At 41.2% G+C, this 14690-nt stretch overlaps 1 protein-coding gene across 5 annotated transcripts in view; it reads left to right on the top strand.

Moving 5' to 3' along the window:
* Positions 1 to 5516: 5516 nt before the first annotated feature.
* Positions 5517 to 14690, top strand: part of CPSF6 (cleavage and polyadenylation specific factor 6) — a 32856-nt gene continuing 23682 nt past the window's right edge. The window contains exons 1-2 of one of the 5 annotated variants that reach the window (XM_088837008.1): positions 5517 to 5722; positions 14279 to 14488. In XM_088837008.1, the coding sequence (XP_088693134.1) occupies positions 5663 to 5722; positions 14279 to 14488 (270 nt within the window). In that variant the 5' untranslated portion in view covers positions 5517 to 5662. The remainder of the gene's footprint in view (positions 5723 to 14278; positions 14489 to 14690) is intronic. The other 4 variants (XM_055394548.2, XM_055394549.2, XM_055394550.2 and 1 more) reach the window with 4 other exon arrangements.

Below are 14690 nucleotides of genomic sequence, written 5' to 3'. Positions count from 1 at the left end.
GCCAACACCTTGATTTTAGCCCAGTGAGATACATTTTAGACTTTTGATCTTCAAAACTGAAAGATAATATACTCGTGTTGCTTCAAGTCACTCTATGGATGGTAACTTGTTACAGCAGCAGTAGGAAACTAATGCAGGTGGGCTAGTAGGAAACTCCTCTACAACATTTAATATACGACTGTCACAAGGCACCTTGAACTTTCAGAGAATTCTCTGCAGCTTTAAGCAACAGAAATTTAGAACTGAGAGGGACCTTCATGGAGAATTTGAGGGAAAGGACTTGTCTAAGGTTACTTGGCTAATCAGTTGCAAATCCAGTACAAGAATCCAAGTCTCCTATCTTTCATCTCTGTACATTAACAACTGTAAGATGCCTAACAAAGAGACTGTTATGTAGAAGATACTCAATAAGCCACAGAGTTTGTCACTGCTGTCATTATTATTATGCATTTTCCTTTATAATTCACTACAATGCCATTTTGTGGCCAAATAAGGAAGTACCCTGGAACAACATTTTAAAATCATCGAAAAGTTGGGGGAATGTGAGATGCAAATTACTGGGTGTAAGACAGGCTCAAGGATGTATTTTAAAGTACAGGGAATATAGTCAATACTTTGTAATAACTGTAAATGGGAAGTAACCTTTAAAAGCTGTATATGAAAATTCCCTGGCAGTTCAGTGGTTAGGATGCCACATTTTCACTGCCAAGGCTGAGGGTTCAATCTCTGGTCGGGGAACTAAGATCTTGCAAGCCACTTAGCATGGCAAAAAAAAATTAAAATTAAGAAAAAAAACTGTATAAAAATTATTTTTAAAAATAAAATAATCAAAAAGCTAACCAAGAAGTGAGTTAGGAATTACCTGACCAAGAAGCAGAAGGGAATAATGTCCATACATTCACAGTGATTTTGTCCTAGGGGGCATTTCAATTTAATTTTTGTTTTTTTCTCCTTTTCTTTATTTCTTCTTGTTTAAAAATTTTATTTTTTAAAACTTTTTATTTTATATTCAAAGTGAAAGTGAAGTCACTCTGTCATGTCCAGCTGTTTGCAACCCCGTGGACTGTAGCCCACCAGGCTCCTCTGTCCATAAGATTCTCCAGACAAGAATACTGGAGTGGGTTGCCATTTCCTTCTCCATATTTTATATTGGAGTATAACCAATTAACAATGTTGGGATAGTTTCAGGTGCACGGCAGGAGCAACTCAGCCATATATATATATATGTATATCCATTCTCCCCTGGGGGGCATTTTTAGATTCAAAAGAGATGACTGAGAGGTTGAACTCCACTTTTGACAACTAGAAGAACAAAACATGGAGTCTTGGATCTGTCAAAAGTGTAATTCTGGACTCGTCAACAGCAGGTGATTTTCGGGACTTCCCTGGTTTCCAGTGGCTGGGGATCCGCCTTGCAGTGCAGGGGATGAGGGTTTAATCCCTGGTTGAGGAGCTGAGATTCTATATGCTATGAAGCAACTAAGCCTTTGTGCTGCAATTATGTGCGCCAACCTGATGCAGCCAAATAAATAAATATATACATATATTTAAAGTGATGATTTTGGTATACCACGATTTGGGCTGGTCTTCACAAGGGCAGTACTCTGGGAAGTAAAGGCCAGCCAAACTAAAGCAGTCTCCCCAAGGTCCCCAATCACCTGGGTTAGGGTGATCCTGTTTGTTGGTACTGCAACATGCCTCAAAGAAAATGAAAATCATCTTCCAATCATGGAAGAAAATCATATACATCTCACATTATTTCTTCAAATGTTTCAATTACGATGCCCAGCTTACAGTCAGGTAATAAGACAACATGAGTGAGAACCAGCACAATGAAGAATAAATAACTAGAACAATGAAGCAATAACAGATACAACAAGACTCCAGATAATGGAATTATCAGAGACCAAAACCGTATACCAGTGATGCCCACTATATTCAAAGAGATAAAACCTAAGATTGACAGTTTGAGCAAAAAAAAATTTTTTTTGATGCCATTAAAATGAACCTAAGTTTAAAAAAGAATCAAACAGAAGTTCTAGAACCTAAAATTAAAAAAAAAATTAAAAAACTAAATTACAGTTCAGTAGATGAATTTAACACTATAGGAGCTGCTGCTGCTGCTGCTAAGTCACTTCAGTCGTGTCCGACTCTGTGTGATCCCATAGACGGAAGCCCACCAGGCTCCCCCGTCCCTGGGATTCTTCAGGCAAGAACACTGGAGTGGGTTGCCATTTCCTTCTCCAATGTGTGAAAGTGAAGTTGCTCAGTCGTGTCCGACCCTTAGCGATCCCATGGACTGCAGCCTACCAGGCTCCTCCATCCATGGGATTTTCTAGGCAAGAGTACTGGAGTGGCTTGCCATTGCCTTCTCCGACACTACAGGAGAAAGAATTAGTAACCCAGAAAAGGAAAAAGCTATTCAAAATGAAGCATAGGGAGATAAAGATGTAAAAAATAAAAGAGAGAAGGTAAGAGAAATAGTGGCTAGAAAAGATCTAATAAATATTTAAATGGGAGTTATATGAGAAAAGAAAGAGTGGGGCAGAAACAATATTAAAATAGGTAATATCTGAGAATTTTTCAGAACTCACGAAAGGCATCAATCAATATATTCAAAAGGCCCAATGAATTCAAGGCATCATAAATAAAAATAAATACACTTCCAGACATATATAGTAAAAGGTCAGAAAACCAACCCCATTTTTTGAACAGAAAAATAATCTTTAAAGCAGCCAAAGGTGAAAAATACTCCAATGACCTTCAAAATAACAGTCACACTAAGAGCTGACATTTCACAGGTAGCAATAGAAGTGAGAATCTTGAAATTATTTTTAAGTGTCCTGAAAGAACAGAAACTACTTTCATCCTCACGGTCTCCTCAGACTCTTGCCTTGCTCTTTCACTTGTAAGGACTCTTGTGATTCCTTTGGGCCACCCCCAGGAAATCCAGAATTCAAGGTTCTTGTTTCAAGGTCCGTAACTTAACCATATCTGCAAAGTCTGTTTTGGAATGTAAGGTAACATAGTCTCAGATTCTAGGAATTGGGATGTGGACCTCTATGACAGGCCATTATTGTACCTACCACATTACCAGTCTAAAAAGTGCTCTTGCCTTTTATCAGGAGTGGTTCTTTTTTCCTATAAAGCCTTTTGGAAAAAGAGGAAATCAAGTGTTTCCAAGAAGCAAAGTGGATAGGCATTTTTTCATACATTAAACCACTATCAACCTTCAACCTTGATGTGGTAAACATTCAGTTCAGTTCAGTCACTCAGTCATGTCCGACTCTTTGCGACCCCATGAATCACAGCAGGCCAGGCCTCCCTGTCCATCACCAACTCCCGGCGTTCACTCAAACTCATGCCCATTGAGTCGGTGATGCCATCCAGCCATCTCATCCTCTGTCGTCCCCGTCTCCTCCCGCCCCTAATCCCTCCCAGCATCAGACTCTTTTCCAGTGAGTCAACTCGTCGCATGAGGTGGCCAAAGTATTGCAGTTTCAGCTTTAGCATCAGTCCTTCCAATGAACACCCAGGATTGATCTCCTTCAGAATGGACCGGTTGGATCTCCTTGCAGTCCAAGGGACTCTCAAGAGTCTTCTCCAGCACCACAGTTCAAAAGCATCAATTCTTCGGTGATCAGCCCTCTTCACAGTCCAACAGTTGGACTGTGGTAAACATTACCACCCCAATTTTAAAGATTCTGAGATTGAACCTGAGAGCCAATAGGTATCTTGACTGAGATCATCTAGCTGGTAAAGTAACTGACTAGAAATTTATATCCAGATCACCAGACCCGTCTCTAAAACTTCAACCCACCAAAGTTTTTCACCATTTCAAGTACTGCTGCTGCTGCTAAGTCGCTTCAGTCATGTCTGACTCTGTGCGACCTCATAGACGGCAGCCCACCAGGCTCCCCCGTCCCTAGGATTCTCCAGGCAAGAACACTGGAGTGGGTTGCCATTTCCTTCTCCAGTTTCAAGTACAGTTATCACTTTTGCTTACTATTGTATGAGTAATTTCTGGGCAGGATGTATCTTATAAACACACTCTAACTTGGTGGGCTTTTAAAAGGATGAAAAGAATAGGAGGAGGTTTCAAACTGGAGAGACACCTTTGAATTAAAGTGGAGTAGTCCCCACTTGACTGGCAAGCCACTCCAGTACTCTTGCCTAGAAAATCCCATGGATGGAGGAGCCTGGTAGGCTGCAGTCTGTGGGGTTGCTAAGGGTCGGACACGACTGAGCAAGTTCACTTCCACTTTTCACTTTCACACATTGGAGAAGGAAATGGCAACCCACTCCAGTTTTCTTGCCGGGAGAATCCCAGGGACGGGGGAGCCTGGTGGGCTTCCGTCTACGGGGTCACACAGAGTCGGACACGACTGAAGTGACTTAGCAACAGCAGCAGTCCCCACTTGGGGCTTCCTAGGTGGCTAGCAGTAAAGAACCCCAGAAGGGATATGCTCCAAGACCCCTAGTGGATGCCTGACACTGCAGTAGTACCCAAACCTAAACATACCATGTCTTTTTTCTGGACTAACAGGTAGTGTATAAAAGGTGCTAGACAAAAAGATGATTCATTTCCAGGGATGGTTGGTGTAGGATGGCTAAAGATTTCTTGGATGCTACTCAGAACTACAGCTACTTAAAACTTAGGAACTATTTCTGGAATTTTCCATTTAACATTTTTGGACTGCAGTTGAACCCAGGCAACTGAAACTCTCTTTCAGGACAGACTGCTACACTGGCTGGCAAACGCTTTATTAACCACGTGACTCCTGTTAAGCCACTTAAGATTCTTTAGGCCTCAGTTCCCTTTCTCATCTGTAAAATGAGATGTTTGGACCTAAAGTCATCTTTTCCAGTTCCCTTCCTTCTCTGACATTCTATGAGCCTAAGAGACGAGTCCCCTCGTCTGAAGATACCTCCACTTTATAAGGTGGGCCCAAAGGGGACCGCATTCAAGTTTGAGGCATTTAAACTATCCCAGGAACAACCAACTGCAGCTCAAAGGAGGTTAAAAATGACGGGTGATGAAAAGGGGACGGGGTGAGGAGATGAAAGAAGATGAAAGGAGACGAAAGAAGACGATGGAGAAGATACAGATGGAAAGATAAACGGTATGCAAATGACATAAGTAGCATGCAAATAGCTCAAGAAAACCATCAACCGGTAACTAGCATTTACAAGACCAAATTCTGCTGGTGTTTGAGGATGCAGAGGTAAGACATCCTCTGGAGGCGCTCACGGAAAGCCGGGCTACACTTTTGGTGTTTCATCTAGACATAAAACTTCCACCTCCCTAAAAGCCCTGGCTGTGAGAAAAGTAAGAAAAACTGAGAAATGAAAATATCACAAAATGCGTACGTGTGCCAAAGACCACGTGGAAACCGTCTGGAGACAACCGGGACCACCCCCGCCCCGCCCCCCAGGCCTAATCCAGACACACAAAAGAAACCGCCAGCGCCCTCGGAGACGCAGCTTCTCCTCCGCCCGCCGAGCCAGCGGCGGCCGAGACCCGCGCCCCCGGCGGCCCCCGCCGCGGGCCTCGGGCCTCGGAAGTGACGCAGGGCGCCCCGCCCCCGCCGCTAGATCCGCTGCTGCTGCCGCGGCGGGCGGACCTGCAGGAGGCGGCGGCGGCGGCCGAGGCCGAGGGAAGATGGCGGACGGCGTGGACCATATAGACATTTACGCGGATGTGGGCGAGGAGTTCAACCAGGTACGTGTGGGCCCGGGCCCACGCCGCCGCCGCGGGCGGCGCTGCGGCCGGGACGCGGACCTCGGGCCCGCTGCGGGCCACGAGCCGGCGCGGCTGCAGACCGTGCGCCCTTGGCGCCCGTGGGCCGCGCCACCCGATCCCGGCGCGGCGCCCGCCTCGCCCCTCGTTCTACCGCGGCGTTTCGTGGGCGGCGGGCGCCGCCACCCTCCGCGGGGCCCCGAGCGCGGCCGCCGGCCGCTGTGCAGCCGCCGCCGGCCCCTCCCTCGCCGCCGCCCCGCTCCCCATTGTTGGCGGAGGCCGGCGGGCGCTTCCCGCCTCGCTAGGCCGGAGCGGCGGGGCGGCGTGTGCGCGGCGGGGAGCCCGGGCCGCCCCTGCGCCCCCTCCCCCGCGGCTCGGTGGAGGAGGAACCCCGGCGGGGCGCGCGCCGGCCCTCTCCTGCCCCCGGCCCTGCCGCTCGGGCTCCGATTCCTTCGGTCGCTCCATTTTGTGTCTCTGTCGTCGCTCGGCCGCCTCATGGAAGGCCGCGTTCACGGCCCTTTGTATCCCGCGCGCCCAGCTTCCTGAGCTCCCTTGCCCGCGTTTGCGACAGGTTTCGGCGTGGCGCCATCCCTCTCCTGCTCTCACTCTTTGGGAAGACGGCTTCGGTGCGGGCACGTTTGCAACAAGTCCTCTGACTTTCGGACCCATGGATCGTGCTTAAAAAGTCGATGCACTGGCCCTACCTCGGTGGTCGAGGGCTTGCAGTGCCTCTGAGGCCCAGTCGTTCTCGGTCTTTGTGATGAAAATATCAGTGAAGATAGGTGGCCCGGGCCAAAAGGAAGACTTGGAAGCGCGAGGCTTGGATGGAACAAAAAAGATGGTAGCTCACCAAGAGAAGAGATCAGAGTAGTGATTAAAGAATCTTACCCGAAATTCACATGGTGTTTGCTAGTTTTAGAATAAAGGATTATAGCTGTTTCCCGATTGCCGAAAGCAAAATGTATATTGTTCTCCGAGGGGTTTGGAAAGGCTGGAGAAAGTGAGAATTCAAGGTTTTTCCGGTATCTCACAGGCCACAGTTGCCTAGAAGGACAAGCCATGGAGCTATGATGTCTTACGTTGTGCATCCTTGCAAAAGGTTGTTACTAGAGCAGTGACGTTTAAGCTATAAGCATTCTGGTCACATCTTCTGTCGTTTATATAGTAACACACACATAGAAAAAAGCAAATAGTGTTTAACTGCAGTGTTCCTAATAGCTTTCTTACACATTTTCCAGGTCCATGTGAGGAGCTTAGTAAAATTCTGGTTAATGTATTTTTGTGGGTTTTTTCCCCCCCTCCATTAATGATTTTTTGTTAGGAGTTAAGGATTTTTTTAAATAGGGAAAACTAGAATTCCTGTTTTTTTTTTTTTTTTTGAGGGCTGATGGTGCCCTTAAGTTTAAATATTAGAAGAAAAGTTCAATTAGCTGTAAATGTTTTCTACTCCATTAAAAAAGAAAGTATATTTAAACGTAATTCATTGTTATCAAATGTTAAGTTTTAAAATCTTTATTGTGTTGCGCTTAAATTGTTTTTTTTTTTGCTGTGCCTGAGTTGTGTCAGTGACAATTTAGAAAGTTACCTTGAGTGCTAAACACAGTCGGGTTCTAATGCTTTTTTTTTAAGGTCAGTAAACAAAGATCTCTGGGAAATTTCTTTTTCTTTTATGTATTAAATGAGTGTAACATTCCAGCTTCAGGAGGTCCATATCTGCAAGTAGAGAAACAAATGTTCAAGGCAGTCTTCATTAGCTGTCTTCCAGGAAAATATATTTCCTTTTGTCTTTCTCGTCACAGTAAAGGAAGAGCTGGACTACAATTTTAGAGGTTGAACATTGTTCACAACCTTTTAATGAAATACTTTTTAGGCTTTTGCGTACTTAATTTTGGATGGGCATTTTTGTCATCTGTATATCTGGATGGAGTGATACTTGCTTATCCCTGTGCACCAGCTAGTGCTGACCAAACAGGAGGTAAGACGAGATTAAAATTTGGTAGCCCTGATGAACTGCTTTATAGGGTTCTTTTAAAAAAACAATTTTTTGTGGATTTTACCTATAGCATTATATTGCACATGTATTTGAATTGTTTTTACCTCTAATCTTTATACTTTTGAATCAATTAATGGCATTAAATAGAGGCTTTGTTTTTGTTATTATTTTGTATATCATTGGCCTTTGTAATCTACTGCTTTCTGTGATAATTCCTGTTCACAATATGGCCATAAAAGGATAGTTGATGGTTTTTTAAGGTTCATTCTTAATGTTTAAAAATGTTTAGAAAAATGGTAACCTGAACCCTGTATAAGAGACTGCAAAAGAGACATAGGCATTTAGAACAGTCTTTGGGACTCTGTGGGAGAGGGTGAAGGTGGAATGATTGGAGAGAATGGAATTGTAGCATGTATATTATCATAAGTGACCAGTCCAGGTTCGACGCATAAATTTTCCTCTGTTCATTTCTTTGAAAAAAAAAAAATGTTACTAGTACTGAAATATTTACGTGAAATTTTATCAGAATTAGAAGCAACTACAAAATTGTTGTTGGTTGATTTAATTTGCATTCCCATTAGCTGCTGACATTACTTCTATTGGTTGCTGCTGCTGCTAAGTCACTTCAGTCGTGTCCGACTCTGTGTGACCCCATAGATGGAAGCCCACCAGGGTCCCCCATCCCTGGGATTCTCCAGGCAAGAACACTGGAGTGGGTTGCCATTTCCTTCTCCAATGTGTGAAAGTGAAAAGTGAAAGTGAAGTCGCTAAACTGACTATTTTGTTGTAGTTGAGTAGAATGTTTTGCTAAGTATAATGGGTTTTAGTTTTCTAATCTGCTGTAAACATTAAAAAAAATCTCTTCAATGTGAGCTGTAGTTTTAATTGCATTGTATACTTTGAAATTCTTTGCAATATATGTGTTTTTAATTTTTTCTGTTTTAAATAATTATACTTGCATGATGTTTGTTTCATGTATGTACTTTGGTAAAAAGCAGTGTAAACCTATTTCAAAAAGTGAGACATTCAATTGTCTTAGAAACTTTAATTTGGAGATGGTGTGAGAAAAAAGTTACTGAAGCTATAGAACAGCTCCTTTCTTCACCAGATGAATTTAGAATGAAGAATAAAATTGGAGAAGGGAAGAAGGCACAAGGGCCTCAGTTATCCTTTATAGCTGCTCTTTAGTTCTTAAGTTGAAGATCTTTGGATGGAACTAAATTGAGAACAGTTGCTCAAGTGGAAGAATTTGAACTCCTTCCAAACCTCTATATCACTTGGATTTGGAGTTGAAAAGAAAGCTGTTGGTTTCAGTCTCTCACACTATCAACTGAATTGATAGTGTGTATCAGTTCTGTTTGAACTGGAATTTGTACTTGAAGGTAGTAGTTACTAGCCTTGTATTTAATAATTACAGACTTTGATTTTGACCTAAATTTTTTAAACTCAGTTGTTCAGTATACATTCTTGAGTATTTTAATAATGCCAACAAAGAAGGATACAAAGTTTAGATAGTGTCTAGACTAAGTGCACTGTAGTAGGATTACATAAAAAATATGACACACTGACAGGTCATGTGTTACAGAAACCACTCTTATGTCTATGTGTAAAATTTTTGTTGGGAGAAGAGAGGGAAGTCAAATTCTGAACTTGAGGAAAGCTTATGCTGGGCGCACTAGTGTGTATTTTGCTTGTTTGGGGAGCAAAGCTCTTCATGTAGAATTTAGTTTTTATTGTACCTGGTGGTAGGTCACTGTGAGCAGTGCTCATTCAGTGATCTGACAATCAGACTTAAAATGAAAACCTATATAGATAATGGGAAAAAATTCATTCAGAAGTTACAGACTTAGACATCCTTATAAGTGTGTTTGTCTTTATATCATGACTCATTGTACTTTACATTTAGTTATTGGGTACCTACTATAGCCAATGTTTAGCTAATTTTGGAAAATAAGTTTTATTAGGCAAATACTTGTGAAATCTTTTTTCTACCAAATTTATATTGAATAGACAACTCTCTAAAATAAGGCATGTAAGATGGAAACTGAGGTAGGTAGAGACTGATTCAGAAACTTGGGTACAAATGTTTAGGGGAGCTGGGACTCTTAATTATTTTATTATTTATAAGTAGTTCATTCTGTTGTTCACTTTGTGGTTTATTTGCCATATTTTTAGTAACAGATTGACTTCCTTACCATTAGTTGAGCTTTTAACAGGGATTGCAAACTGATTTTAATATCTACTTGAAATGTAAACACAATCAGAAAGTGAAACATTTTCTAAAAAGATAGGTATGAATTAGATTATCTGTTTTGTGGATTTTTTGTGTTAGTGTATTCTTTTCCATGGTATAGAAAGCATTTTATAAGTGCAAAATTATATTTTGCTTATATTTCTCTAAATGGAAATTTTTTTTTTTCTCCAATAGAGGAACTTTGAACAAGTGGCCTTTGCTGTGACATTAGTGGTGGTAACATATAATGCAGGAGTGGCATTAATACAATTTTAGGAATACCAAAAGTAGTGTTGTGCCTGTCAGGAAGAGTGAAGGTTATAGGACAGCTACCACAGTCATCCCAGTGATGTACAGTATGTCTGACGTTAAAATTAAATGGGAGGTGATTAGCAAAAGTGTGTCCCTCTTCAGAGCAAGGGCATGGTGATAATGTTGAGAAACATTGCTTTTAAGAGGAGCTAATTGAAATTTGGTTATTTTACTATCCGTCTTAATTTGAGTATTGTCTCTGACCTGGCTGCTGCTGCTGCTGCTAAGTCACTTCAGTCGTGTCCGACTCTTAGCGACCCCATGGACTGCAGCCTACCTGGCTCCTCCATCCATGGGATTTTCCAGGCAAGAGTACTGGAGTGGGGTGCCATTGCCTTCTCCGCTGACCTGGCTACAGCTACTCATATGTCATGAGGAACATGATCTAGATTTGCAGAATCTTGAAAGGCTACCTTACCTTTAAAATGATTATTGTAATCAAATGTAGGGAATGAAATAACTTAGTGGATTTTTTTTTAAACAAACCCTAAGGGCTGTTGCCTGCTGGAAGTTAAATATAATGTATAGTTCTATTGGTTATTAGTTGCTATGAACAAATTGGGCAGTTTTTGGTAATTAAAATAATTAGAGGGGTAATATTGATTATTTTTTGTTTTTGAGTACCATTAAAAATTTCCCAATGGTAATAATTCAGAAGACTGCGTATAGAACTTGACACTGTTGACTGTTTTTCTTTGACAAAGTTTGTCCAATAGACTTTCAGAGCTCACCTTCTTTGTATGTGATCTGTGGTATTATTGTTGTTGTTTAGTCCCTAAGTCATGCCCAACTCTCTTGGGACCCCACGGACTGTAGCCTGCCAGGCTCCTCTGTCCATGGAATTCTCCACACAAGAATACTGGAGTGGGTTGCTGTTTCTTTCTGGGGATCTTCCCCACCCAGGGATCAAACCTGGGTGTCCTGCATTGCAGGCAGGTTCTTTACCACTGAGCCACCAGGGAAGCCCTGACTTGTGGTACTCATTTTACATCATTTTAGAACGTGCATGTTTTCCCCCCTGTTAGAGTGGGAACAGAAAGTAGGCTGTGTTCTGTACACTATTGTTTTTTAATCTGGAGGATAGGTGTGATGTGGTGAAGTTGAAAAGGAAGGTTACTGATACTACAGAAGAGTGTGTTTTCAGTTGCCTCTTAGTCATGGTGGTAATATATTCAAATTCGTTAATATTTTTTCACCAAGTCCAAATGCACACCATGGGGCCAGAAGCACAGGCTGTGGCCTTGGAGCTGAGCGAGGCTAACTAGTCTACTTGGAGAGCAAACCCCAGCACCATGGTCTCAGTTAGCATCATATTTCAATCAGTTGGAAGCAGTCCAATTACCAGACCAAGTGACTGATTGTAAATTACGGTAGAAGCATATCAGTATGGAAAATTGGTTGGTGTCAACATAGGAATTCATGGAGGGACAAAAATAGTAAGTCATGATTCTTCAGGTTAGTGTAGCTGCAATTATTATGCCTGTAAATTATTGTCTACTTATGTGAGCATTTTCCTAGGTTTATAACTAGTGAAAAATCAAATAATATTTCATGAAAGTATAAATTGAAATACTTTTAGTGTTGCTATTAATAACCCTTGCATTCTGTTTTCAGTTCAGTTCAGTCGCTCAGTCGTGTCCGACTCTCTGCGACCCCATGAATCACAGCACGCCAGGCCTCCCTGTCCATCACCAACTCCCGGAGTTCACTCAAACTCATGTCCACAGAGTCGGTGATGCCATCCAGCCATCTCATTCTCTGTCGTCCCCTTCTCCTCCTGCCCCCAACCTTTCCCAGCATCAGAGTCTTTTCCAGTGAGTCAACTTGTCGCATGAGGTGGCCAAAGTATTGCAGTTTCAGCTTTAGCATCAGTCCTTCCAGTGAACACCCAGGATCAATCTCCCTTAGAATGGACTGGTTCGACCTCCTTGCAGTCCAAGGGACTCTGAAGAGTCTTCTCCAACACCACAGTTCAAAAGCATCAATTCTTCGGTGATCAGCTTTCTTCACATTCCAACTCTACTCTCCCTCAAACCATATATTGTGATTATAGTCTCTGCTGAGGAGGATGGAAACACAACTCCTTTTGAATAATAGTAACAATAATTGTACTTGATGTACAAAACTGGATTGCAAAAGATTTCAGAGTGCCCGCTACCCCTTGCGGGAAACTTTTTGGTATCTTAAGTGTGTGGAATCATTGCTGCAGCCATGCCACCTGAAGCTTTAGCTACACTGAAACTTCTTAACAAAACTCACCCTTCTTTTTTCTAATTTTTACTAACACTGCAGTTTGATCGTGTTTCTTGGTTTCAAAAAACTCAGTTCTCAAAGGTTATTTTGGTATTGCTGTGGAAACAAAATTATGGCATTATTCTGTGATTTGTAGTCTTAGTTTCTGCTCATTGCTAAAGACTGCTGTCTTCTCTGACTTAAGATCTTGTCCCTTATTAAATAAGTTTTACATTCAGCCTCATAACAATACTGTAATGTAGAGATTCTGTTGCATAATCAGCAAATTGGATAACTTCATTATGCAGAAGATTACCTGATATGCTATGTGTTACAAGTGGTATTTCCCCTTCTAGATTTTGTTTGTTTGTTTGTTTCTTTTTAAAAAAATCTTTTTCTGGCTTCCTTCTGAATAGCACAAGAGTCATGTTCCCTTGGGACTCTTATTATAACAGTATTTTGTTGATCTGTTCATAGTCATTCTACTAATACCTTTTCAGTGTCATTCTTTATCCATAAAATGGTTAGTCCCTAAAACTGTTAGCTTCTCCTTATCTGCCATTTGTATTCATTCTTACTGAATTGTGTTAATGGAGAAGATAAGAATTATATTCGTTTTCTAAGTGTAATTGGCTCTCTTCTTTTATTACCTTGACAGAGGAGCCTGCTAGGCGACAGTCCATGGGGTCGAAAAGAGTCGGACAAGACTGAGAGACTTCACTCTCACTTTTCAGAATGAAATAGTTCACATCCATTTAGGTACTTTGTGGTGGAAAGGAAGATAAAAATAGAGCTAGTCAAGCCAGTGGCCCAGTAACTGTTACCAGAGGCAATTTAAATGATGCTCAGTGTTCTGCCAATACCTGCGTTTCATTTTTCTTGTGCTTATTTACAGGTTGAACCCTGTTTTTCCATTTTTCTCCTGTTCACATATTTGCTTACTTTTCATTTCCCTCTTACTTGCATATCACTTAGGCTTATAAGTGGAATCTGCTAGCTTTGCTTTAATTCTGCTGGTGACACTTGCTGGCAAAACTTCATTCACTAGGTTCTTCTTCCTTGTTCTTATCCCTTTTCTCTTGACCATGTAGATATGTTTTGCTAATTGACTATGTATCTTAAGAAGTCAGGTAAGCATTAACTCTTTGTTGACTGAGAATAATAAAACTATTAATATATATACTAATTTGGATAGTTTAACCTGTGTTTTATTTGTTTCTCTTTCCCCTGTTCATTTGTTGTGACATATAGAGTCATTTACATAGCCACATTTCTTTATCCCTTTCCTGTGGCTTAGCTTACTCTGCTTTTTCTAAAACTAACAGCTTCCACAGAATTGGGAAGCATGATCCTGAATACTATAGAAAATAATAGTTGTATTTTTCTGCAGTTAAAAATACTAAAGATTCATAATGGTTCTGATTTTTGTGATATTTTTGTATCAAAAATTTGTAGTCACTGTTGTTACTTTTAGAGTATTTTGCTTCCATGAAAAGTTTATTTTATTTTGTCTACATGTTATTCTGTTCCTAGAGGAACATTAGCTCCTATAATAAATATCAGTGGGGAAATAGGATTCATTGTATAGAAATTCACTTCATAGGCACTATTCAAGATGTGGCATAAAATGAAAGATTTATACTGAGATCTTTGACCTGTGTCTTCTACCAAATTTTTAAAAGAAAATAGTTGAATAAATTTGCATTCACATCTGTTTTAGAAGTCGTCTGACTCTTGTATAATCTAGAACATTATTTCTGTATCGTAGGAAGCTGAATATGGTGGACATGATCAGATAGATTTGTATGATGATGTCATCTCTCCATCTGCAAATAATGGAGATGCCCCGGAAGATCGGGATTACATGGACACTCTCCCACCAGCTGTTGGTGATGATGTGGGTAAAGGAGCAGCACCAAATGTTGTCTATACGTATACAGGAAAGAGAATCGCATTGTATATTGGGAATCTAACATGGGTAAGTGACTTGATTTGAATTAAATGCTTGGTGATTGATTTCAAACTATTCCAGTAGTTAATTTTTTCTCCAGTATATAAAATAAGAATTTCAAATTATTAAATTGGTTCTACGTGCTTGCTTATGCACCACGGTGGGGTATATACATGTACCTTTTAAATATAGTGAGTACCAGAATCTTACAGTTATGAATTTTGTAGAC

Source organism: Moschus berezovskii, chromosome 6 (assembly GCF_049115385.1).
Source record: "Moschus berezovskii isolate FMDL1 chromosome 6, NW_MosBer_1.0, whole genome shotgun sequence".
In the NCBI taxonomy this organism is placed as follows: domain Eukaryota; kingdom Metazoa; phylum Chordata; class Mammalia; order Artiodactyla; family Moschidae; genus Moschus; species Moschus berezovskii.
The sequence above is the reverse complement of the archived record's forward strand: the minus strand, read 5'-3'. Positions and strand labels throughout refer to the sequence as shown.